This window comes from Phascolarctos cinereus, unplaced genomic scaffold (assembly GCF_003287225.1).
Source record: "Phascolarctos cinereus isolate Bilbo 61053 unplaced genomic scaffold, phaCin_HiC Scaffold_2;HRSCAF=192, whole genome shotgun sequence".
In the NCBI taxonomy this organism is placed as follows: Eukaryota; Metazoa; Chordata; class Mammalia; order Diprotodontia; family Phascolarctidae; genus Phascolarctos; species Phascolarctos cinereus.
This window is the reverse complement of record NW_027555625.1, coordinates 265913779-265941363: the sequence shown is the minus strand read 5'-3', so window position 1 is coordinate 265941363 and position 27585 is coordinate 265913779. Positions and strand designations below refer to the sequence as shown.

The 27585-nt window shown below is 45.7% G+C and overlaps 1 protein-coding gene across 1 annotated transcript in view; it reads left to right on the top strand.

Moving 5' to 3' along the window:
* Positions 1-27585, top strand: part of HMCN2 (hemicentin 2) — a 174661-nt gene that overhangs the window by 117398 nt on the left and 29678 nt on the right. The window contains 26 exon segments of the mRNA XM_078149996.1: positions 333-520; positions 896-992; positions 1793-1954; positions 2535-2648; positions 3341-3543; positions 3750-3831; positions 4138-4269; positions 4919-5062; positions 5204-5363; positions 5705-5829; positions 6515-6698; positions 12311-12408; positions 14172-14444; positions 14851-15041; positions 15697-15778; positions 15884-16020; positions 16417-16558; positions 16684-16828; positions 17574-17701; positions 18251-18407; positions 19811-19932; positions 20217-20381; positions 22315-22422; positions 22714-22848; positions 23176-23310; positions 25208-25398. Of these exon segments, the coding sequence (XP_078006122.1) occupies positions 333-520; positions 896-992; positions 1793-1954; positions 2535-2648; positions 3341-3543; positions 3750-3831; positions 4138-4269; positions 4919-5062; positions 5204-5363; positions 5705-5829; positions 6515-6698; positions 12311-12408; positions 14172-14444; positions 14851-15041; positions 15697-15778; positions 15884-16020; positions 16417-16558; positions 16684-16828; positions 17574-17701; positions 18251-18407; positions 19811-19932; positions 20217-20381; positions 22315-22422; positions 22714-22848; positions 23176-23310; positions 25208-25398 (3800 nt within the window).

Here is a 27585-nt window from a genome sequence, read left to right as displayed (position 1 = left end):
GCCAGCATTTATATAGGGCTTTAAGGTTTGCAAATGTCATTTTTATGCAAATGCATATTTTACATATTTAAATGTTTTATGTAAATGCATATTTTACGTAGGTCATCTCACTTGGCCTTCACAACCTTGTTGGGGTAGGTGCTATTATTATCCTCATTTTACAGATGAGGAAACTGAGTCTAAGAGAAGTTAAGTGACATATCCAGGGTCACCCAGCTAGTAAGTGTCTGGGACAGGGATTACAATTAGATCTTCCTGACTCCAAGTCTATGCACTATGCCAACCAGGCTTGGGGTTCTTCTATATCTTCTTCTCTTCTTGTGGCTCCTCAGCACCACCTGTGATTCAGGGAGATCCTGAGGAGTTGGTGGAGGAAGTGACGGTGAACACCAACAGCACAGTCAGCCTACAGTGCCAGGCCCTGGGCACCCCTCCACCAGTTATCTCATGGCTCCGGAATGGGCTGCCTTTCACCCCTAGCTCAAAGCACCAGGCCCTGGAGGATGGGCAAGTCTTGCAGGTGAGGGTCTCCTCCAGGCTTACCAGTAAGGGCAAGATGACCCAGAGTGGGCAGAGGGCCAGGTGCTGGGTTGGGCCCTCAGAGCTATCATTTTCAATGCCAAGCGAGCAGCTGTACTTGAAGCCATGTGGCTACTCACAGAAGCCCCAGGATTGGGCCACATCCATGATGGTGGTTCAGTAAGGACTTCTTGGTAGGGGGATGGTGATAAAGAGAGCTACCTCCTGGTTACATATTGCTCTTGGCAACATCATTTGGGCTCCCCTCCTCTCTGCTCTCCAGGCAGTATGGGGACTGGCAGTCAACTCTTCAGGGATCCCCTGAGTGCCATCTCACCCATGGGCACTGCCTGGGCGCCATTTCCCCCTCCTGCAGGTCTCTGTTGCTGATGTGACCGACTCGGCCAGCTATATGTGTGTGGCAGAGAATTCAGCAGGCTCAGCTGAGAAGCTTTTCACCCTCAAGGTCCAAGGTGAGATGGGGAGGGGGACATTTTATAGTTGCATTAAACAAACATTCATTAAGTAACTTCTGTATACAGAGCACTGTGCTACGTGCTAGGGAGATATAAAAGTTTATACAAGGTACAGTAGTTCCTGCCCTCATGGAAAAGGCAGCTTACAAAGAGGCATGATGATGATATTAGTACCAGTTGTTGAGAATTGTGGATTCTCTGTGATCATTCCCCTTCCATCTGGCTTGGCTCATTCCTCTGGGGGAACAGGTGACAGGCACCATGGAACACTAGAATGTGGGAGAGACTACCAGGAAACTGGGGTTTCAGTCCCAGCTCTGCCACTAACCAGATATGACCTTGGGTTAGTCATGTCTTTCTTTGAGCCTCAGTTTCCCTTTCTGTAAAATTATGGTGTTGGGCTTGATAATCTTTTAGGTCCCTTCTAGTACTCGTAGTCCATGATTTTATGATAGAAGAAGTATTAATACAACAGAAGATCATTAGTTCTGGAGTCAGAGTAAATGGGTTGAAAACCCGCTTCTGATGTTGTCTGCCTCTGTGACCTTGAGCAAGTCCCTTAACCTCTTTAGGCCTCAGTTTCCTTAGTTGTAAAATGAAAGAGATGAGAAAGAGGAAGAAAGAGAACTTCTTCCAGTTCTAAACTGATGATCTTATGATTCTCTAGGACCAGGTCTACACCATTCTTGTAACCTCCACGGCTGTTCGGTGACAGTCAGTCAAACTCACAGGTTCCTACAGCTGAGGTTTGTGTTTTCATTTGTCTTTCTCTGGTTCTTGCATGACTGCGGAGACAGCTCCCCCCAGGATCACTGGCCTGAACCCAGAGCGCATCACAGCCATCGTGAACAACAGTGTGTCCCTTCCCTGTGACGTTCACTCTCACCCTAGCCCTGAGGTGACATGGTACAAGGATGGCTGGGCCCTCCCTTTCAGTGAAGAGGTCTTTCTTCTGCCTGGTGGGTAAACCAATAACCTTAGCAGGAAGAGAGCTGTGTCCCTGGGGGATCTGGCCATCTCGAGTCCTGGCAGAAGGATATCTCCCATTGCAGTAGGCTGGTGTGGACAGGCTTTCTTTTAGGAAGACACGAATGTAAATGTCAAGTCAGTAAGTCTTTATAAAGTGCCTACTGTGTTCTGAGCACTCTGCTAGGAAACATGCAGTATATATTCAGAGGGGTGTAATATAATACTGGGCTAAAAATCAGGAATCTAGGTTCTGGCCCTGTCTCTGTCATTAACTTGTATTGTGATTATAGAAAAGTCATCTGGAGTCTTTGTTTCCTCATCTGTGGAAGGGAGATAATGATACCTTCCTGGTCTAACTAATGATGTTCATATGAGAATCAAATTTTAAGTTCATTGAGCAAATAAATGATTGATTAGATGGAACAATGAATGCACAAAGTAGATACTTAGTCTCTATTGGCTAAGTGATTTAAAGGAGAAGAAACAGAATTAAAGGGGAGACCAAGGGGTAGAGGGGAGAAGGCCCAATTTCCTAGCATGAAGATGTCTCCCCTCTCTGTATCTCCCCAGGTACCCACACCCTGCAGCTGCCCCGGCCCCAGCCATCTGACACAGGCACGTATACCTGTGAAGCCCTCAACGTGGCCGGCAGAGACCAGAAGCTAGTGCTGCTCAGTGTATTTGGTAAGCAGTGTCCCACTGGGCAGCATTTCATGTCTTTTTCCCATTCTCTGTTGGGTATTTTGCTGCCACCTTGGGCATTTAAGCCTGTAAATGTTTGAGCAAATGATCTCTCAGTCCCTTCCACCTCTGACGTCCTTTGGTTTTGTAATTATGAATTTTGGGATTGTCCCCACCATGGCCACCTCTATCCTCCCTGACCAAGTATTGTTCAAGAAGAGACAGGGCACCTAGGATACCCAGGAGTATCCAAGACCTTTCCCCCCACAAACCAGTGTCATGGGGAAAGGGTCAGTTGGCATCTCCCTTTCACACTGTGAAGACCTGGAGAACAGACCACTCTTTGGGTATGTCTGGTGAAGCCTCATTAAGGGCTTCTTGGTCTGCTCCAGGAGGGAGAAGGAGAAAAAATGAGCTTATAATTTCCTTTGCTTTTTTGAGTATCTCCAGCATTTTGGTGAAATTCCTCCTTTCCCTTCACTCTAGAATTAGTTAAACCGCTGGCAGCAAAGAATAGTGGAAAAATACTAGATTTCGAGTAAGAGGAGATTTGGGTTCAAATCCCGCCCATTTATTGCTCATATGGTGTTCCTTCTGCTATTATGGGAGAGGATCGGACTAGATTGTTTCTAAGACAGGAATCCAAATCCTATGATTCAGTCTTGGAGACCATCTGATCTCTCTCCATCCCTCAGCCCCCCCCACCATCAAGCAAACCCCAAGTGGACAGCACGACACAACAGTGGTGAGAGTTGGAGATACAGCTGTCCTGCAGTGTGAGTCAGACACTTTGCCTGAGCCAATGATAACCTGGTATAAAAATGGACAACAGATAACTCTGGACCAGCAGGTCCAAACTCTGTTGGATGGACAGAAATTAGAGATTGTGAATGTCCAGGTGAGCAGAGAAAGCCCCAGACTGTAAGTCAATAGCTTCCCCAGTAGACAAGTAGGGAAATGGTATGGAAGTGCTATGGGAGGAGGGCCAAATTCCCAGCACCTTTAGGGTCCTTCTACCCTCTCTTTATGGCTCTGGATAAGGGCAAGTGGGGTGACTCATCTCCCCTTGTGTCTCGGGGCTCAGTCAGTCTCTATCTGTTCTAGGTAGCAGATAAAGGTTTATACAGCTGTAAGGTCAGCAACATAGTTGGCGAGGCTGTCCGGACCTTTGTCCTCATCGTCCAAGGTAAGAGATTATGAAAGGAAAGGCCAGGTCAGTGAATCTGGAGTTTCCTTGGCCTCTGTACCAACCCTGAGTAAATTGTTTAAATTCTTTGTCTTTGTTTTCTTATCTATCAATTGGGAGCAAGAATACCTCTCATCTCAGAGGTAACTGCTGAGGAGAGCAATACCATAGCTGGAAGGTTTGAGTATCAATTCAGAGCTATGGTGAAAGGCTTTATGGCCTGTCCTCTGGGGAGGGATTATGGGGTTCAGGGTTTTCTACCCTACAGCCCCTGTGGATCCTGAATGTTTGGCTTCACTCTCATAGTGCCCCCAGTCTTTGAGAATCCTGAAACAGAGACTCTGAGCCAGGTGGCTGGAAACCCTCTGGTCCTGGTGTGTGATGTGACTGGGGTCCCTGCCCCCACCGTCACCTGGTTAAAGGACAGGATGCCTGTTGGTGAGTGGGGCCAAGACTCCAAAGTCTGAAATTGGGCCCGAGAATCATTTTCTTTGTAGAAGAAACTGGGAGGTGGGCAGGGCCCCAGTTGGACTAGGGTGTCCTAATTTTGGAATTGTGGTGGTGGAGTGGAGTGAGGTCAGCTATTGGGGTTCTCATCAGGAATCCTAGAGTGAGCCACTAGGATAGTTTTGGCCTCACTCTCTCTCCTGCCCAGGGCTCCAATCAACAAGTTCTCCAGGGGAGAATAGAAGGGACTCTAAGTTGGGAGAGAGGAGAAAACAACTCCAACAATGGCGTAGAGATAGGAATAAGCATAGTATATGCAAGGAACTTTGAGTAGCACGGTCTGCCTGAAGTCAAGGGTGAATTTGGGGAAAATAAATGTGGTGTGAGTTCCTTGAAAGCCAGCCAAAGGAATCCAACTTGATGCAACAGAGTTAAATCTCCCCAGTGTCATGCATCAGTAAACGGTGGTTGAATGAATGAATATTTCTTGGAATGACCCAAATGTAAATGGGACAAACAAGAGACCTGATGACTCTCCTTAATTCAAGCCCCCGGGTCTGGGCACTTAAAGTGCCCAGGCAAGGTAGAGTTAGGGACCTCTGCAGGGGAAAGTTTGATGATAAGCTTTCTCTCCCTGCAGAGAGCAGTGTGGAGAGAGGAGTGGTCTCCAGAGGGGGCCGCCTGCAGCTCAGCCGCCTCCAGCCCTCCCAGGAGGGCACCTACACCTGTGTGGCAGAGAACCCCGAGGCCGAAGCCCGCAAAGATTTTGTGGTCATGGTGTTAGGTATGTCAGGCCCAGCCAGCTGTGACCTGGAGATGGCCCAGCCCAGTCTAGCCCATGACCAGCATTTGGCACTGAGGGCTCTTGGACAGGAGCAACTCCCCGCTTTGACCCTAGGCCTGAGGACCTTTCCTCTGCTTACAGTGGCCCCCAGGATCCTGAGCTCTGGGGTTCCCCAGGAGCATAATGTTCTGGAAGATCAGGAGGTAAGGCTAGAGTGTGAGGCAGAAGGGCAACCGCAGCCGGACATCTCATGGCTGAAGGATGGGAGGCCGCTGGGATTTCACACCACTCCCCACCTTCGGTATGGTGCTGTCCTTCTGCAGGAGGCCTCTCCCAGGCCCTCTGGCCACTAGCGCTTTCCACTGCCCAGTTGCCTTCCATTTACTCTATGAATACCTTGTATATACCTGGTTACTTACCAATTATCTCCCCGTTAGAATGTAAGTTCCTTGAGGGCAGAAATCATTTTTGCCCACTTTTTTTGTGTGTGTCCCCAGCACTTGGTATAATGCCATGAGCAGAGCAAGCACTTAATAAATGCTTGTGGACTGACTGAGTGCCCCAAGAACTGGGTGGAAGGGAGATCGGGAGGGGCAAGGTAGGGCCCTTCTCTCTATCTTCTCTCTGCCCCTGCCGGAGCAGGTTCTATACAGATGGCAGCTCCCTGGTCCTGAAGGGCTTGAAGGCTTCTGACTCTGGGGCATACACTTGCCTAGCTCAGAACAGTGCTGGAGAAGACACCAAATTGCACACACTCAGCGTGCTAGGTAAGGGTGCCAAGAGGACAGGAGCAGATCTCTCCCTGGAGTGGCAGCCCTCTCCCAATTTGGCTTCTGATGACCCCTACAGCCTAGTTTGGGACCAGAGAGTGTATCTTGAGTAACAAGGAATGATGAGATCAGTTCTGACATATCCAGGCCTCTTAGTCTGTGGTATCTGGTGCGTGAACAGAGCTTGGGTGGAATCACTGGAATACCTGGCTTTTTGTTTCCATACCTCTATTAACTCTTGGGGTTACTTTGAGGCAAGTCACTTAACACTCTCTAGGCTTCAGGTTCCAAATCTGTAAAGCTGATGTTTAATAATTCTAATCCTACCCCTCTGGATAGTGGATTGTTGGGAGGACACAGTGAGCCTGGAAATAGGCCAAGTGAAGCCCAGGGGCTTCTTGATGGTAGACAGAGTACTAGACTTGAAGTCAAGAAGACCGGGTTCAAATCTTGGCTCATGTATTTACTAACTATGTGATCTAGACAAGCCACTTGCTTAAAACTTTGCACCTCAGTTTCTTCATCTATAATGTAAAAGGATTAGACCTAATAGGCTCTAAGATCTCAAATGCTGAGAGTTCTGTAAGGGACGAGGTTTTTTTTTTTTTTTCTGAGAGGAGGAACCGAACTTATCTGAAACCTCCTTACCTTCTACCTCTATTTCTCTTTCCCCCTCCACCAGTTCCCCCCACCATCGAGAAAGGGGCCAATGGATCAGAGACCCTGATCAGTGTACCAGGGGAGCTGGTGACCATGACATGCCCAGCACGAGGCTCCCCACCAATACAGATTAATTGGCTGAAGGATGGCCTCCCCATGCCCCTATCCCAGCGCACCCATCTCCATTCCTCGGGCCGTACTCTTAGGTAAGAGAAGAGTGGATGGTTATTGGGGGGGCATTAGACATGTTAAAACTTCTCATCAGTGCCTTATAGTGGTGACTTGGGTACTGCTGGGCCAGGAATTTTACTACCGGGACTCAGGAAGCCCAAGGGCTATAAAATTTTTTTTTTAATTTTCATGGGCATAACAATGTTGGGCATAAGCATGTAAATGTTAGAGGGCACCTACATAAATAATTCTGATAAGGAGCTGAATTGGAGTTCCAGGAGCTTAGGTAATATTGTAATCTGGGTAGGGGGGAGAGATGAAACTTTTAGCTTTGTTGGTTCCCCCACCACATCAAACCTGTTTCCCATAATGTTGCTCGAGACCAGAACCAAGACTTCAATGCCACCTCCTACCTCCTCACCAAGCCTCAAAGACCCAGACCAGGTTCTCCATCATTCTTATCTATCCCTCCTCTCAGATCTTGTACCATTTATTGTCTGTCCTGTTCTAACATCTAGGACATCCTTCCTTGAGTTGTTGGCTGTTTTGAGTCTGTGGCTTAGTTCTCTATCTAAACTATGAATTCTCAAGACCAGGAGGTTATACCTTCTCCCTTTGTATCCCCCACAGTTGTTAGCAAGGGGCTGGGCATATAGCAGACTCAAAAAAGACTGATTGAAAGATCTACTCCCATGGGAGAAGTATCACAGACTCATATTAAGAGCCAGAAGGAAACCTAGAGGTCATGAGTCCAACTCATTCATTCTGCAGATGAGAAAACTGAAGCCCAGAGAGGTTTAAGTGACTTGTTCAGGGATAGACAGCTAGTAAATGTTTGAGACAGGATTTGAACTAGTCTTTTTAATTCCAGGTCCAGGGAATACACTCTGCTGCCTACCCTATACTATAGGACTATACTATGCTACCTCTCTAAGTATTTAGGCCTGGCATAAATCCTATTACTTGTATATCCAGATCCAAATATTTTACCTTTTTATCCAAGTGAAATTAACATGTAGGGGAAAATTGCAAAAGGGTCCCCTGAGAGGAGTCTGTGTAAAGGCCAGACAGTACTATCCAGTTCCAGTTTAGGCATGATGGTTGGAGAAAGAGATGCTATGGCTATCAAACTCCTACCTTTTTCCCATATCCAGTGATTCAGAATTGACTTCTGCTGAGGCAAACAACAAAAACTAAAACAAAAACTCCATCTCTTCCTTTGGTATTTCAACCTTGCCCCTACAAAATTCCTATCCTGCTTTGCCCTTCCCTTCTGTTCCCCTCTGAAGCTCCTATCTCTCAAAAACAAAATTTCCCTTCCTTTAAACCACCTACTTTTGTGGTCTCCATTTTCTTGCTCTCATGAAAACATGGCTCCCTCCAGAAGACACTACTTACCTGATCACCCTCTCCAGTAGGTGTTACTTATCCATGGTCCCAGACATAAGCAAAGCCCAAGTAAATTGAGCAAAAAGAGAGCCAGGAAGAGGAATGGGCATACCCCACGCTCCTGACTTCCATTTCCAAAGCCTCCTTCTGCTATTTCATATGGCCCGCAGGCAGTACGTTGTATAGGCCTGTATTTACATCCTCTCCATTTTTCATGAGCCGTCCAAAATCCCTTGGTGGGCTGTAAGCGGCATGTAGGCCCTATGTTTTACAGGCCTGGTTTATGCCGCTCTATTCATATCCTTGTTACAGTCATCTCCTAGCCTCCAAGTCAATTTTCCTTCTCTCCCAAGGAGTCCAATCCTGGATCAAGTTTTTCTTTCCATTGCAGCCTCTTCACTAGCACATTGATATTCCTCAAATACCCCGGTTCACCAAATGGGTTCACCACCCTCTTTGATCCCCATGACCTATATCTTTTTCCTGTCCCAGACACCCGTAGGGATGGACTTAACCATCATGCAAATGGTGCTCCTTGCCCAATTTTGAACTTAGAAGTTCCTCTCTTGAACATAACCTCTGTCCTTCCATCTCTCCTCTGCTCAACTCCTTCAGATCTATACTTTATCCTCACTTTAACCTTCCATCCTTCCACCTCTTCCTTTTCTCTCAATCCATCCCCTCACTTTTTTCCTTTCACAGCCTTAATTGGTTCAAGTGTAATACATCATCCTGTCTCTTAGAATTCCTTGCCTCTTTCCCCCTTGTCCTAATGCCACGCAGGCCTTGCCAAACCTCTACCCTGGGTTACCTACATTATCTGCCTCTTCAGATATTGTCGTCTTCTACATCAGCGGGGTCAAACTCAAATAGAAATAGGTCCTTCTTGGTCAAATGTTGACTTAGAAAATCACACATTAACATTATCTATATTGTATTATATTTTCATTTATTTTTCTAAATATTTTCCAATTACGTTTTAATCTGGTTCTAGAGGCAGCATTCCCCTGGGAATTTGATACCTCTGCTCTGTATCATAAGAGCAAGTCACACAATTAGGCCTAATGGATCCACTACAAATCATGGGACCTATTTCAACTGGGCCCTCAAGACTAGGTAGTCTTCCTTTTATTATCCCCTTTTGCCCCTCACAGTAGCTGATACAAACTCCCAGATCTTCTCTCCAGGCTCATCTCCTAACCCTTTTACTGCGATCGCTTCCTCTCCTCTCATCAGAGAACTTCACCCTCTATTTTACTGAGAAAATAGAGCCCATCCATTGTGAGGTCCTTCTGATCCCTTATCCCCCATACCTCAAAACTGCCTCTACATAAAGCGCCATTCTTTTCTCCTTTGATCTAGCTCTGAGTAAGAGGTGTTCCTTCTGTCCTTGCCAAAACCGACCTCTCAGCTAGTACCCTTGATCCCATCTCCTCCTGTCTTCCCTGGGAACTTGCCACTTGGGTCATTCCCATCTCATCTCCCCTCTCAGTTTCTGTCTCTTTTTATCTACCGACTTCTTCTGTGCTGCCTACAAACATGCTCAGCTCTTCCTGGTCCTTAAAAAAAGGACTCCAGTTGGCCCTATAATCTCCTCAAGTTTCCTCTTCTCCCTCTCACAACTCGGCTTCTCAAATCCACGTACACTCACTTCTATTTACTTAACTCCTACTCACTTCTCAGTGCCTCACAGTTTGGCTTCTGACTGCCACTCAACTGAAACTGCTCTCTCCAAGATTTACCAAAGCTCTCCTAATTCTTAAATCCAGTGGCCCTTCCCCATTCCTTCTCACTCTTGACCCCTCTATGGCTTTTGACTTTGTTGGCCACTCTTTCCTCTTGGATACTTTCTTTTCCATGACACTGTTCTCTCCTTTCTTTGTTCTCCTACCTGTTTGACTATTCCTTTGAAGTCTCTTTTCTGGCACCACCCTCCTACTACCTATTACTTCCTCCTACCATCATCTGTCTCTGTACACAGACACACAGACACAGACACAAACACACACAGACACACAACACACACACACACACACACACACACCCCTCCTTTCTCCAACTACTATGCACTATCCCTCTCTCTCTTCTTATAATCTCCCCAGATCCCAAGAGTTCATTATCATGTCTATGCAAAGAATAATAATAGTTATTAGAAAGCATTTACATGGTGCTTTAAAGTTTACAAAATGCTTGATTTTATGTTAAGTCATTTAATCTTCACAACAATCCTAGGCGATAGTTGCTATTCTATCCCCATCTTACAGATGAGGAAACTGAAGTAGTTAGAGGTTGTAATAATAATAATTAGTACTAGTAGTAGTAGCTAATATTTAGATAATGCTTACTATGTGCCAGGCACTGTGCTAAGTGCTTTACAATTATTACCTCATTACATCCTCACAACAACACTGGGAGATAGGTACTATTTTTCTTGGTTTTTGTTGTTATTGGGGTTTTTTTTTTGGCTAGGCAATGGGGTCAAGTGACTTGCCCAAGGTCACACAGCTGTCTGAGGCCAGATTTGAACTCAGGTCCTCCTGACTCCAGGGCCGGTGCTCTATCCACTATGCCACCTATCTGCCCCAGTGCTATTTTTTAATTAAAATATTTTATTTTATTTTCTCCCCAGTGGTAGGTATATTATTATCCTTATTTTACAGATGAGAAAACTAAGGCAAACAGATTTTAAGTAACTTGCTCAGGATCACACAACTAGTAAATGTCTGAGGTTGGATTTAAATTCAGTTCCTCCTGATTCCAGGGCCAGCACTCTATCTAGTGTGCCACTTGGTGGCCGCAAAATCTTTATATCCAATTCTTATCTTTATCTTGAGCTCTAGTCTCCACTTACTAATTCCCTGCTGGACACCTCCACCTACATATCCCATTAATATCTCACACTCAGTGTGTCTAAAATGAAATTCATTATCTTCTTCCCAAACCCATTTACCTTTCAAACCTGCCTGTCTCTGTTAAGGACATGATGTCCTTTCAGGCACCCAAGTTCTTAACCTTGGGGTCATCCTAACCACCCATGTCCAATTATTTTCCCCAAGTCTTAATCTATCCCATGGGAGCAGCAAGATGGCCCAGTGGGTAGAGTGCTGGGCCTGGAGTTAGGAAGACTCATTTTCCTGAGTTCAAATCTGGTCTCAGACACTTACTAGCTGTGTCACCTTGGGCAAGTCACTTAACCCTGTTTACCTCAGTTTCCTCATCTGTAAAATGAGCTGGAGAAGGAAATGGCAAACCACTCCAGTATCTTTACCAAGAAAACCCTAAATGGGGTCACAAAGAGTCACATATGACAGAAATGACTGACCAACAACAATGTATCCCACATCCATAGCATCTCCCTCCAACATCGGTCCTTTTTCTCTACTGTCATCATCTCTTCCCTGGTCCTCTAGCAGCAGCTTCCTAATTTGAATCTCAGCTCCCAGACTCCCCATTCTCCAATCTACAACTGCCAAAATAATCTCAGGGCATCCATCCTAGGACATCGGTTTCACCATGTGACTCTCCCACTTAAAAATCGCCTCCTTTGCCTAACGTTGAAAGTTCTCTATAATTTGTCTCCAACCAGCCTTTCCAGACACTTTTCATATTATTTCCCTTCATGTACTCTATGTGCTGGCCAAATTAGCCTGCCAATTATCCCAGAGGGCAGCTTTCTGTCTCCAATCTCTATTTTTTTGCACAGGTTGTCTCATGCCTGCAATGTACTCCCTGGCCTCATCTAAACTGATAGGTCTGAATGCAGATTTTGAGTTCCAAAATTTTCTCCCTCCCTTCCCCACTCCCTAAGATTGTAAGTAATCTGATATAAGATTATACATGTGTAATCATGTAAAACATATTTCCACATTAGTCATATTGTGAAAGAACAAACAGAAAAAAAGGAAAAAAGCCACACAAAGATCCAAAGAAAGTGAAAATAGCATACTTTGATCTGCATTTGGACTCCATGAATTCTTTCTCTGGATGTGGATAGCATTTTCCATCATGAGTTTTTTGGAATTGTCTTAGATCATTCATTGTGTTGCTGAGAAGAGCTAAGTCTGTCAAAGCTGATTATTGCCCAGTGTTACTGTTACTGTGTACAATGTTCTGCTCATTCTGCTCACTTCACTGGACATCAGTCCCATGGCTCGTTTTCTTGAGCAGGACAGGGAAGTGAGGAACCCTGTTGGGAACGTGTCCATGTGGTCTTCGGCTCATATCAGGATGGTCCCCTTTTCTCCCTCCCATGGTTTAGGATTTCCCAGGTACAGGTGGCGGATGCAGGAACTTTCACATGTGTGGCCTCCAGCCCTGCAGGGGTAGCTGAGAGAACCTTCAGCTTACAGATTCGTGGTATGTAGGAAGGGGCTGAAACTGGTAAGATGGTATGGGCTGAGTGGGGGTTCGTGACTGGGGCAGAGGAGGGGCCGCCTCCCTGAGGAGAGGGGCGAGAAGGCTGTTTCTATCACTTAACAACTTAGCTCTTCTTCTTAAATTAGGGTGCTCTAATCCACCCCCTTCCTGATGGTTGGCCAGAGGAAAGAACAGATGACTCTAGTGGGGGTGGAGAGCAACATGTAACATGTCAGAGCCTCACTGTAAGATTCTCTCCAGAGTTTATGCCTGGGGCCCCCCTTAGTCATAGAACCTTAGACTAGGGAAGCTGAGATGGGCCTTAGGGATCAAATCATCTAGTCCAAACCCCTCATTTTAGAGATGAAGAAACTGAGGCCCAGGTTGGTGAAAGGACTGCTCAGGTTCAGACAAGCAGAGATGTATCAGGAAGTAACCTTCCCAGAGAAAAAGTTCAAGATTGATGAGAGGGTGTTGTGTGTGTGTGTGTGTGTGTGTGTGTGTGTGTGTGTTTAATTGTTGTTCTTTTGTGTAGTGGAAAGAGTGCTGGACCTGTAGTGAGGAGATCTGGGGTTGGAATCGTGGCTCTGATGCTTACTGACTATGAGCAAAGCACTTGACTCCTCAGAGCCTCAGTTTTCTCATCGATAAAATGGGAGTTTACAATACTTATATCATGGTTTTGTTGGGAAGACAATGGTTGTTATAGCGAAAACTTTATAAGACTTAAAATGCTATAGAAATTCAATTCAAAAATAATTTATTAAGCACCAGCTATGTGCCAGGCACTGTGCTAAGCACTGTGGATACAAAAAGAGGAAAAAGACAGTCCCTGCCTTCAAGGAATTTATAATCTAATGTGAGGTCATGCAAACAATTACATGCAAAGTAAGCTGAATACAGGCTAAATAGGAAATAATTAAAAGAGGGAAAACATTGGAATTAAGAGGAGTTAGGAAGGCTTCCTGTAGAAGATGGGATTTAAGTTGGGACTTAAAGGAAGCCAGGGAGGTCAGTAGCTACATCAGAGGAAGGAGAGCATTCCAGGCATAGGTGAAAGCCAGGGAGAATACCCAGAGTTAAGTGAATTATTATTATTGTTATTATTATTATTAATCTCATATTGTTTGATGAAGTTCAGATTTAAATGGACCTGAGGTCACTCTCCTGCTATTATTTTTTATATTTAATGTTCTATGAAATATTGGACAGGTGGATAAAATAATAACTTTTCTAGTAGAATTTGTCATTATTGTTATTGTTATTATTACTATGGATAGGGAGGGGATCTGTGATTTTATTGGTATATGGAACTCCTGGGTAAGGAAATTCTCTCTACCATTGCATATTAGCACCAACTTTGCAATTTGTTCATTTTACAGAGGTGCCTGGGGCACTGAAAGATTAAATGTCTTACTCAGGGTCACATAGCCAAAGGGTGTCAGAGGTAGGATTTGAACCCAGATCTTCCTGGCTTCATCATCATCTCTCTATCCACTGTAGCATACTGCTTGTCTTCATCATCATTACCATTAGTGAATGGCAATGTAGATCCTAGTTTCTATGGCCACTGCCCCATAGTTATCTGGTATCTTAAAGGAATAGCAGTGCCAATGTGTGGACACCTTAGTATTTTCCCATCTCCTTCTCAGGGCCCCACCTCTCCTCTGAGAAATATGCCATTAATGGTGGTAAACCTTCTGTTGGACCTTCCGGCAGACATTGATTAAAGCACCTGCTGTCCTCTTCCCTCCCCTCCCTAGTCCCCCCTGTCCTGGAGCCATCAGAGATCAAGGATGCCATGGCTGTAGTGAGGGGCTCAGATGTCACATTGCCCTGTGAGGCCAGAGGGACCCCCCTGCCTGCAGTGTCTTGGCTCAAGGATGGGGCATCCTTGATGATCCAGAGCTTGGGCCTAGGGACAGGAACCAGCCTGCAGCTGGAGGCAGTGCAGGCTGATGATGCGGGGATGTACTCCTGTGTGGCTGTCAATGAAGCTGGCGAGGCAACCAGACACTTCCAGCTGGCTGTCATGGGTAAGTCTCTCCCCGTCCCTTTCTTTTTCCCTTCTACCTCCATTGCCTTTCCATTTCTTAACTCCCACTTTCCTGGCAAACCTGGGCTAAGGAAGAGGGAGAATAAAGGAAGGGTCACATTGGGGTAGATGGTGGTGAAAGCAAGGGTCAAGTGGCCTGACATCAGAAAAAGGGAGCAGGTGGACAAGCTGACTTGGGAGCTTGGGGGATAGGGGCAAGGCTTGAATGTGGTACGTTAGCAATGCCTCTGTTTGGATGGTAAACCCACCTCTGTTTGAGAGACTGGTCATTCCCAATGCATGCATTTCTCAGTTCTCTGAGCATGTTCCATCTGGTGCCATTTCAGGAGAAAGAGGGCAAGAGCAGCCCTTTTCCTCCAATGACTCACAGGCTGTACCCCTTGCAGAACCCCCCCGGATTGAGGACTCGGGCCAGGCTGCAGAGATGCTGCTGCTTCCTGGTGCCCCTTTGGAGCTTATCTGCAATGCTCTTGGTAGCCCCATGCCCAACATCACCTGGCAGAAGGATGGGCAGCCCATGGCCAGGCTAGGGAGTATCACCAAAAATGGACGAGTCCTCCGAGTGGAAGGTGTCCAGGTGTGTGTATGTGTGTGCGTGCGTGCGCATGCGTGTGTGTTTGTGATTTCACACTTGTATGAGAGGTGACTCGTTTCCCAGGCCCAGTTAGAATCTGATTTCCTGCTTCCTGATCTATTCTTTAGCTGTTCTTCATTGTAGTCCTACTACATTCATGGCCCTTTGCCAAACAGACAAAAAAAATAAGACCTGACTCTGCCTAGCTGGAGTTAGAAAGGATCTGTGTAAAGGGATCAGTGAGAACCAAGGTTGGAGAAGGAAGTTAAAGGCAGACCATGTAGGGGCTAAGCATTCAAGACCAGGGAGTGAAGAATTGCTCCTGGAGGTATGACAATATGGTGTTGATTCCAGAAAGTGCATTGGATTTGAGCCAGAAGACCTGGGTTCATGTTTGATGGTTATATAGCCTTGAGCAAGTCACTTGATTTCTCTGATGTTCAGCTGCTTTGTCTGTAAAATTTTAAGAGGTTGATCTACGTGATACATAATGTTCCTTCTAGTGCAAATGTTGTATAATGATTTTGTAGACAAGTTTTCTGAGCAGGCCAGGAACAGAATAGCAGTGATGTTTTAGGGCAATGCATTTGGAGGCAGTGACTGTACAATATGTCTTGCAGGTGGGGAAGGATCAGCTCTTATTCTACTTGTTTTCCAGGTGGATGATGCTGGCTTGTACACCTGCCTGGCTGAAAGTCCTGCAGGGGAAGATGGAAAGAATTTTTTGGTTAGGGTACAAGGTAGGTGCTATGTGTGGAAGGAAGATGGGAGGAAGAGAACACCGTGAATAGGGCTGGGCAATCAGGTGGGAGTGTCTCATGTGTGTCTGTGTCTGTTCTGGCTAGCACCTCCAAACATTATTGGGTCCCATGAAACTCGAACAGTCATTGGGCTGGCTGATGGGCAGCTGGTCCTAGAGTGCCCAGTGGAGGCAGACCCACCACCCAAGATCGAATGGCATAGAGAGGGCATCCTGCTCCAGGTGGGTAGCCTCTGGAGGGTCTAGTGATTCCAGGAGAATACTTTCATATTTCATCTAAGCTAGTTCCCCTCTTCTTATTCCAGTGCAAATTTCTGGGCCCAGGGATTATCCTGATGTTTCCTTATGCAGGACCTCAGAGTTTCATGAAGGTCTCCCTTGCCCCCTGGTGCATGGTGGTTTGAAATCCTCTAGGAAGGTGCTTGGAAAAGGAGGCAAAGCTAAGGTTAGGGCTGTAGGAAGCCTTTATCTGAGTGGAAGTGCCACAGAAGGCACTAGAGGAGAAAGTTATATATCCGGGCCTTGGAAGGCCCTGTGGATCCGTGGGTAGTATCTTGAGCCCTCTGTGGCAGTGCCAGTGCTTTTGGTAGTGATGAACTGTGTCTGTGGACTCGTCAGGCAGATGCCCACACGCTGCTTCTGGAGAATGGGCGGTTCCTTCAGCTCCAGGCCTTGGACATATCCGACAGTGGCAAATATAGTTGTGTCGCCAGCAATGCAGCAGGTAGCACCAGCCTGCCCTTTGATGTGGAGATCCACAGTGAGTACAACCAGCCCCTGGGTCCTGAGGGAAGCAGCACAAGGTTTCTGGCCTGTGAGCCATGCCTGGGAAGTCTGCTCTTTCCGGAGCCCTGGGGTGGCCCAGCCCATGCCTTCTCCTTGCAGGGGCTCCCACAATCCAGCCAGGCCCTTTGGTGGTGAATGCTTCAGTGAACCAAACAGCTCTGTTGCCCTGCAAGGCCAACGGGGTCCCTGTGTCCTTGGTGAGCTGGAGGAAGGATGGAGTCCCACTGGTTCCTGGGACCTCCAGGTATAAGCCAGGCTGTGATTGGAAAGAATTTCAATCATGAGTTGTTGCTAAGAGCTAATGCCGTCATGTGCAAAGACAATGTTCTTTATTGTTCCACGATCTGTGGAGGGGGTAGTTTATCCCAGCGTCGGGGATGGGTTGCACCTAGCTATCCACACTCACCTTTTCTGCCCCTTTAGATGGCCGGTTGGGATTTGGGGTTTAGCCTATGGCTGAGGAACACAGTGAAATCACACAGAAATTATTTCTATATGGTCTTAGTTTCATTAGATGTTTTTCATGGCCTCTCATGGCCATTGGAGAGTTGAGGGAAGTTCTTAGAATCAGGCTGCTTCCCCCTCCCCTTCTTATCCTACATACACCTCACCTGTAGAGACGCTGAGCCCTTCCTTCGATCATGAGATGATAGACTGAGGTTTGCCAGAGGCCTCACAAGTCAAGGCCTCTTCAGCCAGAGCTATCACTTGTACAACACCAAGCACTGTGTTACTGGCTTTGCCATCAAGGAGGCTGAAAGTGGAGAGTTGGAAGCAGGGAAAATGGGGGTGGGGTGCGGATGCAACATCCTCAGGATGACATTTTGATATACTGTCCTGGATGCACCTGCCCTCAGGAAGCCTGCTGGGAAGAACCATAGTCAGTAGCCTCAGCTAGAGTCTGGGAGGGAACCAGTCCTGTATAGGCCCCTCCGTCCAGCTCACTCAGTAGGTCTTTCTGATAATCCAACCATTTCCTCTCATCTTAGGCTGGAGTTTCTGCCAGATGGCTCCCTGAAGATTTACCCAGTCTATCCCCAGGACTCTGGGTATTATCTCTGCCAAGCTTCAAACTCAGCTGGCTCAGACCGGCAAGGACGGGAACTTCAGGTCTTTGGTAGGTAGAGGACTGAAAGGTGAGGGGCCTTGTATTCAGGATGCTGTGACATCAGTCCCAAAGTCTAGGCATCCTCTGTCTCTGATGGCAGTGCCAACAGCTGGTTGGAATAAGCTAATTATCCTCTATAATACTGTACTCAGAGGTTAGGAACATTCCCAAATGGGTGCCCTAGCCTCCCTCCTATACTTGGTAAGTAGGGATCAGTCACCTTATCAGTCAGTCAGTGTATCAATAAGCATTTGTGAAGTTCTTGCTATGTGCCAAGCATTCTGCCAGTTGCTGGATGTATCTTGTTGAATCTCCTTGGGACCTTGGTAGAGGTGGGTATCAAATTCCTCCTTTTATGTTTAATTCAGTTCAGTGGAACAAAAGCTTAATAATTGCCCATGCAAGGCTCATAATAGCCCCCTGCCACCCTCTGGGCCCTCTTCCCCCAGCATGTTTGTTAGAGCCATGAATAGCTATTTTGGCTCTCTTGTTCTCAGTTCCTTCATCCTCTCACCCTGGGCTATGGCCATTTTCTAAACCCAGCTCCCCAATCCACAGAGCCCCCCATGATTGCACCCGGACCCTCCAATCTGACACTGACTGTGCACAGCCAGGCCACCCTGCCCTGTGAGGCCAGGGGCTCCCCTAAGCCCCGTGTGGTCTGGAAGAAGAATGGACAAATATTGAGCCTGGATCAACATCAAGGGGCTTACCGGTCAGTACAATGTGTTTTAGTAGCACTTTGAATCAATGAATCAGCAAGCATTTTTAAAGCACCTACTATGTGGTGAACATTGCGGAAGGCACCTGGGGATACAAAAGGAAAAATGTCTGTCTGTTCAAGGGGCATAACTAAGTGAAGGAGGGAAGGAAGAGGGAAGGGAGGGAAGGAATGAAGAAAGGAAAGATGGAAGGAAAGAAGGAAAGGAAGGAAGGAAGAGAAGGGAAGGAGGCAAAGAAGGAAAAGAAGAAAGGAAGGGAGGAAGGGAAGGAAGGATTAAGTGCTTAGGAGGCAGGTGCTGTTATTATTCCCAGTCAAAACATAAGGATCCAGTACTCATTATTCCCAGTTAAAACTGAGGCAAGCGGAGCTTAAGTGACTTGTCCAGGGTCACATAGCTAAGGAGTATCTGAAGTCAAATTTGAACTCAGGGCTTCCTGACTCCACTGTGCCACCTAGCTGCCTCAAGGAAACAACACGTACACATACAGTTTATACAAAATAATAGGTCTGATATGACTTCCCCTCTGGTATCTCATTTGAGCCCTACGCAACTTTAAGATGAGGTCAGCAGGGCAGGGGTGATTTATTTCCCATTGTCCAGATCAGGGTGTGAGGGCCAGAGCAGTACAGTTTCTTCCTCAAGGTCACAAAATGATTTAATTGCAAGAGGCCCTGAGTTCAATCAATAATCAATAATAATGATAATAATTAAATGTAACCATATCATAGTAGAATTGATCTCAGAGACAGCAAGACGCAGATTCAATAGCTGCCTCTGGTACATAGCCGCTTTGTGGTGCTAGATGCTTCCGTGTTAGCCCTCAGTGCCCTCAGGCAGCAACTCTCAAAGATTAGGTGTAGCAGAGCAGATGCCAATCCGCATTAGTAGGGAAAGTTTTCTTCCTGGGAGTTCCCCATCCCAATGAAATCACACCATAAGAAATAGCACTGATTTACAAAGTACTTTCCTCAGAATGCTGTGAGCTAAGTAGTGCAAATATTACAGATATTTTACAGAAGAGGAAACGGAATCCCTGAGTTGTGAAACCATTTTACAGAAAAGGAAACTGAGTCCCTAAATCATAAAGAAGCTTGACCATGGTCATAGAGCTAGTTATTGCCTGAGACAAGATTTGAACTCGTGATTTCCAACTCCAGTTTAAGTATTCTCTCTTTATTGCTACATTGCCTCTCAAGATAAGGGAGTTGGACAACGTTCACCTCTAAGTCTCTTTCCAGTTCTAGTATTCTGTGATCCTGCCTGACTACAAGGGAAACCACTGAGCAAATTCCTTGTCCAAGGTGGATTAAAGGGGAAAGAACGTCTGAACTTTTCTTTGGTTCATCTGGGATGGCCTCTTAGTTGGTCGGTCTGTCTGTCTGTCTCTCCTCAGGCTCCTGCCTCCAAGCTCTCTTATACTTACTGACCCCGATCTTCAGGACACAGCCCAGTTTGAATGTCTAGTGAGCAATGACGCTGGAGAGGCCCGGCGGCTATACTGGGTCACTGTGTATGGTGAGTGTCCATCCATAAAAATGTGAGAAAGCTGGGGGGAGAGCCCAGGGTGGAAGGTGGAGCAAAAGCTGAACAGCCAAGGACAGCTATGGGGAGGGAAAGAAAAGACTCTTCCCCCAACACCATCACCAATCATACGATATGGTCCATCAAAGGATCTCTAGGACACAGTCCTATTTCCCAGGAGAGTTAGGAATGCTCCCAAACTCATTCTGGCTCTGTAATGCGTCTACAATGCCCAGTTATTCTATCTCTGGGTACCTCTAAAAGACTCTCTCCTTCAGTGCCACCTACTATTGCGGATGACCGGACAGACTTCACTGTTACCAAGATGGCACCAGTGGTCCTGACCTGCCACACCACCGGAGTGCCAGCTCCAGTTGTTTCTTGGAGCAAAGGGGGAGCCCAGCTGGGGAAACGGGGGAGTGGCTATCGTGTCTCTGCCACAGGTAAAGTTGGAGGCTGTCAGTCAACATCTTTGAGAGCATATGTTGAGTGCCAAGTGCTATGCTTGGGGCTTTGAAAAGGCATGTGAGGGAAATGGAAGGCCTAGGCTCTGCCCTAGAGGGCTTACATCCTAAGTGGGGAAGACAGGACAAGTGTATGCCTGCAGAGCCACTTAGAAATGATTGCCTGGGAGGTTGGTGGTATCCTTAACCAAAATAGGGAAGTGAGTTGCAAGAGCTGGTTTAGGGAAAAGACAAAATGAAAAAAAAAATTAGGCTGGGAGTCAGGAATTGTGGATTCTAGTCCTGGGTGGCTATATACTCGCTGTGTGATCTTGGACAAGTTGCTTCCATTCTGTATGGCCTCGGTTTCCCCATTTCTAAAATAAAAGAGTCATATTAGATGATCTCCAAAGTCCCTTCCAACTCTGATATTTAGGGAATATAGAATTCTGAAACACTCTCAACTGAGTCCATCAGTGTTGAGTAAAAGAATGAATGGAGCTGTATGGGAGCCCTGAGAAGGGACCCTGGAGAAAGGAGTTTCTGAACCTGCTATGGAGAGCAGGGAGGAACATGTACTGTTAGGAGGTGGGAATAGGAATGGGAGGTAGGAGGGGTTAGAGAGGAGCATTGCAGGCCCAGGAAATGGAATCATGGAATGTCAGAGCTGGAGCAGGGGTATGCTGGAGCCAGCTCATACTGGCTGGAGAGAACCAATTATTAAATTTTCCATTTGAATATTTTCACCTCAGAAAATGAAAATGTTATCAGTTAAGGCTTGATAAGTTGCTTTGTTTATTTCTAGACTTAAGAAAACAATGGAGAAAATAATAAAGATTAACCTTTAAAATGTCATACCTGTTTCCCTCCCAGTTGTTGAACATTGACAAGCACACATTATAGGTGTTAATTAAAGATCCCTTTGGCCAGTCTGTGGAAGTCTTTGGACCCCTTCTCAGAATAATGTTTTAAAATGCATAAAATAAATAGATAGGATTGCAAAGGAAACTAACTTTATTGAAATATAGTTATGAAAATATTAAAAAAAAACAAATTCATGGATCCCATGAAATGTATCTATGGATCTTTATGGGGTCCATGGAACCAAGTTAAAAATTTTTGCTCTAGACCAACCTTCTAATTTTACAGATGAGGAAACTGAGGCCTAGAAAAGATAAATATCTGAAGGCCCTAGAAAATTGATAGAGTTGATAATAATAATAAATCATAAGGCAAGGAGTCTCTAGCACTTCAATAATAGTAATAATAATGGCTAGCATTTACGTAAGGCTTTAAAGTTTGCAAAGCGCTTTACAAATATTGACTTATTTGATCCTCACAGCAATCCTGTGAATTAGGTGCTGTTGTCATCACCATTTTACAGATGAGGAAACTAAGGCAGAAAGAGGCTAAATGACTTGCCAAGTGTCAGTTAGTAAGTGTCTGAGGCAGGATTTGAATTCAGGTTTTCTTGACTCCAAGTCCAGTATTCCTACTCATTGTGCCACCTAGCTACCAAAGCACTCTCTTCTGTGAGGAAAGTATAATCCCCATCCCACAGATGAAAAAACTGAGAGTCAGAGATAAATTTAGTGACTTGCCCATAGTCACACAGCTAGAAAGTATCGGAGCCAGTATTTGAACCCAGGTCTTCTGACTCTTAAATATAGCAATCTTTCCCTAGGCCTGGGTCTCCTACCTCCCATCCCAATGCTTTTTTCATGGAACTATACCACTTTGGCTTTTACAAAAGGATAGAAGGTCGCAAGTCTGTGGGATCCTTAGGGAGAAAAGCTTAGCTACACCAGAGAGCCCCTGCCAGGGAGAGGAGTGTGCACAGAGAATGGCCAGTGCAGCAGCAGGGATGCTCCTTGACCCTCTCTTGTTCTCACACCTCATGTCTTTCTCCATGCCTTGTTCCTGTTCCCTGCAGGTGCCCTCGAGATCGAGCAAGCTCTGCCTATCCACACAGGCCGCTATACCTGCACAGCTAGGAATGCCGCTGGGGTGGCCCACAAGCACGTCATTCTCACAGTGCAAGGTGAGGACTGTGGGCCTACCTTTTCATCTCCCTGAAGTTGGGAAAGGAGCCCAAGGCAGACTCTTTGTTGGGGAGGGCCAGCCGGGCTCATGGTCTAGAAACTTGTTGACTTAGCTCTTTGGATAGGCCAGCAACCATGAATCTTCCTTCTTCTCCAAGGTTCTTAGAACTTTCATAAAAGAGACCGGGGTTCCCAGGCCTTTAGAGGGCATGTGTGTCCAGGTCAGCATCTCAGGATATAGCTCCATGGGACACTGCACTCTTCCCTTCTTGACTGCCCTTCTATTTCAGCCTCCCCAGTGATAAAGCCATTGCCTGGCGTGGTGCATGTGATGGCTCTGGCAGATGTGGTTCTGCCCTGTGAGGCCACTGGCATTCCCCGGCCAACCATCACCTGGCAGAAGGAAGGGCTCAGCATCCCTACAGGTGGGACATTTGTGCAGTAACCAAGATGGGAAAGAGAAGTGGGAGCAGCCTGATCCTAAGGGATGTCCTTCAACTTTCCAGTGGCCGATGAAATCAGTTACTTCCTTTTCACCACTCTGTTCTGCCTGTATCTCCCCCTGGTCCTGACTCTTTCCTCCCTGTCCTGAATTCTCCATCCTAACTGACTCACCCCCTGTCAGTTTCCAATGGCTTCCTATAAGGGCCTTGTCACTATTCCAGATGGGAGATTACTTTTTCTTGGTCTCCGTGAAATAAAAGTAGCTCTGATAGCTGCCAACGCCTAATTTTCACTGTTGTCCCATCCAGGTACTGGTGCCCAGATTCTGCCCAATGGGCAGCTACGGATATCCCAAGCTAGTGCAGAAGATGCAGGCAATTACTTATGCATTGCCAAGAACCCTTCTGGCACAGCTCTGGGGAAAACTCGACTTGTGGTGCAAGGTAGGAACTAGCAAGAATCCATACTGTTTCTGGGATATTGAACTATTTCTATACCACCACCACCACTACCATTGCCACCACCCAAATCCACAGTCTGAAGGTATTTGGGATCCCTGTACTAGGAGGGGTGGGCAAGGAAAAGACAGTTGATTAAAACTGGGCCTAAAGAGAAAGGCACTCAAAGACCACTGATCCTGGACATGCTCACATCTCTTTTTTTTTTTTTCAAAAATAAATTTGTATGATTATCTTTTGTTTTTACATTACATACATTTCCCACAATATGCATCCTCCTACTACCTGCCAAAAGAGCATCCTTTATAGCAAGAGTTCTTAACCTGGGTAGGGGAAAATATCTCTATTTCAATATCATTTGTTTTCCTTGCAATTCCATGCAGTTTATTCTAGGCATTTAAAAACATTATTCTGAGATGGGATCTATGGCTTTCACCAGACTATCCAATGAGTCCATGACATGAAAAGAGGTTAAGAACCCCTGCCTTATAACAAGGAAGAAAAAAAAGAAGAAGAAAACTTCAACAAAACTGACCAACATTTTGAAAAAGTCGGATGTTATAAGCAGTTTCCCATCATGGTCCCCCACTTCTGAAAAGAAACAGGGCAGGTGTTTTCTTGGATCTCTTCTTTGGGGCCAAGCTTGGTCATTATAATTTTGAGTGCATTCTCCTTTATGAGGACTGTAGGAGTGAAGAAGATACCAGGAGGAGCTCTCTCTGGTGGCAGCCGATGTTTGTCTATTCATGATGAACTTTTAACTCCCTTATTCACGAGTTTCTCTAGGCAGGTCCCCCCATGCACACATCTGGTGTCGGCTGATGTGTGCTCAGAAACCAGGGAGTGTGGTGTTTCAGCTATTCAGTGAATCCACCAGCTTGCCCATGCCTCCCTCCTCCCCTCCCCCCACATCTCCTGCTTCTCATTGGCTGCTTTTTTTTTGCTTTTTTTTTTTCACCTTAGACCAGAATTGCAAGTTCCCTGGAGAATTGGGTAACCAAGCTTGTTAAATCAGTAACTTTTAATTTTGTACCTGCTGCTATCTCCTTACCTAAGGGACACTATTGTACTCATTGTTCAGACGCATTTTCTAGAGGTTGCTGGGAATGTTGCAATAGAATAAAGGGAAGTATTAACATAGACCACGTACTTAAACAAAACGTAATTAGAGAGGCGAATCTGCCCTTTGTCTGGGAGGATTATATGCCATTGGGAGTTAATCCAGGTCAGTGTTTTTAGATGTTAAAGTGGGCAAATGTGTGTCTGAGGGAAGCTTTTGTGATGTTTGTCTTGGCAAGAGAGCTGGGTTCAGGTTTGGATCCTGGTGGTTCTGCCACCTGGCACATAGGTCACCTCTCTTTTCTGCACCTCAGTGTCCCCTTGAGTAAAATGAGGGAGTTGGAGATGGTCTCCATGGCCCTTTCCAGCTCTAAGACTCCATGGCTTCATGCGATCTGTTATGTCTACAGATTCTGACCAGGGGAGGTTCATAGTGTCATAGGATACAGACTTCACAAGGGCTGAAGATCTCATTTAATACAACCTCTCATTTTACGGATGATAAAATTGAGTCTCAGAGAAGTTAACTAACTTGCCCAGGGTCACATAGTGCTTAGCACAGTGGTACTTAATAAATCTTTATTGACTATTGATATAGGTAATAAGTAGCAGAGCCAGGATTGAAAGCCACATGCTTCTTCCTCCTAGTCCATGCTCCTTCTGCCATATCACCTTGGCTGTTTATGAACGAAGCCCAGCAGACTGATTTACAGGCCATGGGCAAGGGGTGTGCTAGAGTCATCACGGTAGATTGGAAGAATGTGATGAAAGAAATTATGACTGAACCCTCACAATCTCTCCCTCCTCCTTTTGTCTTTGCCAGTCCCTCCTGTGATCAAGGGCGGATACTCTGACCTGTCAGCAGCTGAGGGTTCCCAGGCCCTTCTGCCCTGCATGGCTCAGGGCATTCCTGAGCCCCATATCACCTGGAAAAAAGATGGGTTTATTGTGTCCAGTATGGAGGGAAAATATGCAATCCAACCATCTGGGGAGCTGCTAGTGAAGAATTCAGAGGTGAGTGGGTCAGACCAGTGGCTTCATGAGTCCCAAAAGGGAAGACTGTGAAGGGGATCCCCTAGGTCCCAGCCAGGAATATTTGTGTCTGCTTTTCCCTATAGGAATGAATTGGTGGTAGCAGAGGTCTCACAGTCTCCTGGAGTTTAGCCTCTGCTCCTTTGCGCTGGCATTCTTCTTGTTTCTGACCATGATTTCTTTCCTCTCCGGTCTATTGATGAAATGAAATGAAACCCAGTTTCCTTGTTACTTCTCCTGTCCTGTTTCTGAAGCCACATCCTGAAAGTTTCCCAAGGTCTTTTGTACTGCTCATCACAAAGAGGAAAGAGACTGACTAAAAATGATAAACAAGCAAAAAATCCACCAAGTTACTAGAAGCTTTAAAAGCTGGCAGTCTAAGTTAGCGCTGACATTTCTTACAATGTCATTAGAGATGCTCAGAGTTGGGAGACAGCAGGACAAAGAGCAGATGACAGAATCAGGATCCAAATGGCTGTCAATGGTTAGAACAACAATAGGCCAAATCTAATAAGATCAAATTTAATAGAGATAAATGCCAAGTCATAGACTTGGGCACAAAAAAATTGTGCAAATTCAGGGTAGGGGAGACGTAGTCAGACAATAATTCCTGTTCAAAAATAAAATAAAAAACCTGGTAGTTTAAATATATCACAGACTCAATTTGAGTCAATAGTCCAAAGTGGCTGCCAAAAATTCTGATGCAGTCTCTGGCTTCTTAGTATCCAGAATGAGAGGGGATAGTGCTATCATATTCTGTCCCAATCAAAATACATCTAGAGTGTTTTATGTCCAGTTGTGGGTGTTACCTTTCAGAAACGATGTCAATGGACTGAGATGAAGGTGACCGTGATTTGGAAGGCAGCAAAAGTAATTTCAATAGGGAGAGAGTGCTAACAACTGAGAGACAGCCAGCTTGAAAGATGTGAAATATCAAAATATTAAGATGAATTAAGGCACCAGAGAAAAGGACTTAGGTGGGATATCATAGCTATCTTTGAATATTTGAAGAAAGGACTATAAAGTAGAAAGCAGTTTTGACGTGTTCTTGGTTCTGGGAAGCGGGCTATGGTAGGAGTAAAAGCAGTGAGTTGCAGAGGGGTAGATTTTAGTTTGATAAATGGGAAAATGTTCCAACAATTCAAGGTATCCGAAAGTACAATGGAATGCCTATGGAAGTGAGGACTTCCTCACCACTCTTAATCTTCCAGTAGAGACTGGATGACCCTTGATTGGGGATACTAGAGGAGGGATTCTTGCTTAGAAGAAGGTTGGGCTACCTGGCCTCTAATATCCCTTCAAACTCTGAAATTCTGTGATTGTAAGACCTAAGTTGTATACTGGTTGTATAACCAGTAAGTATAGCCAAGTAAGTATAGTTTGTATAGCCAAATCTGAGGCTTAGTTTTTTCTCCTTTAAAAGAAGAATTTATGCCATGCCATTTACTCATAGAATATGCTTTGGGGCTTATTTGCAAGAGCCAGGGGGGTGGTCATAGTTTTAAAGTACCAGGAATCATGGGATCCCATTACATTTAGTTTTCTTTTCTTTTCCTTTTTTGAAACAGACTTAGTTTTAAGCATATTAGATGGGTTTCAGGCCAACAGCCTCTCCAAGTCATAGGAAACCAAGAGGAAACATGCCAAGAGTTTCCCTCTCCCCTGATAAATTATAAACTACTTGAGATTAGAGCTGGGCTAGAGAGGGCAAAGGCAGTGCCTAGGCTGCCAGTTATTAGCACCCTCTTCTTCTTGAAATTATTTTGAGCTCTTCCAAGGCCTGGGACGAATTCATATTTTTCTTGGAGGCTTTGGATGGAGAAGCTTTGACTTTGTTGCCTTCTGAACATATGTTTTGATCTTCCTTGTCACCATAGTAACTTTCCATAATCTGAATTTTTTTCTGTTGTTTGTTCCTCTGCCCAGTCTATTTCTTGACTTTTAACTTTTTGCTGAAGTGGAGCCCTGCTTCTAGGGTGGAGGGTGCACTATCCCAAGCTTCAGGGGTTTTGTGCAGCTGTTTTCAGAGATACTTCTAGGGACCTGTAAGTTTTCAGTTTTTCCAGGGTGGCACGATCTAAGGAGAGGTGTTTACAACTCTCCTGGCCTGTGCTCTGGTGTGTAAGCAACCCCAAGCATTCTTGTCTGCCACAGAAGTGTGATGAAGGT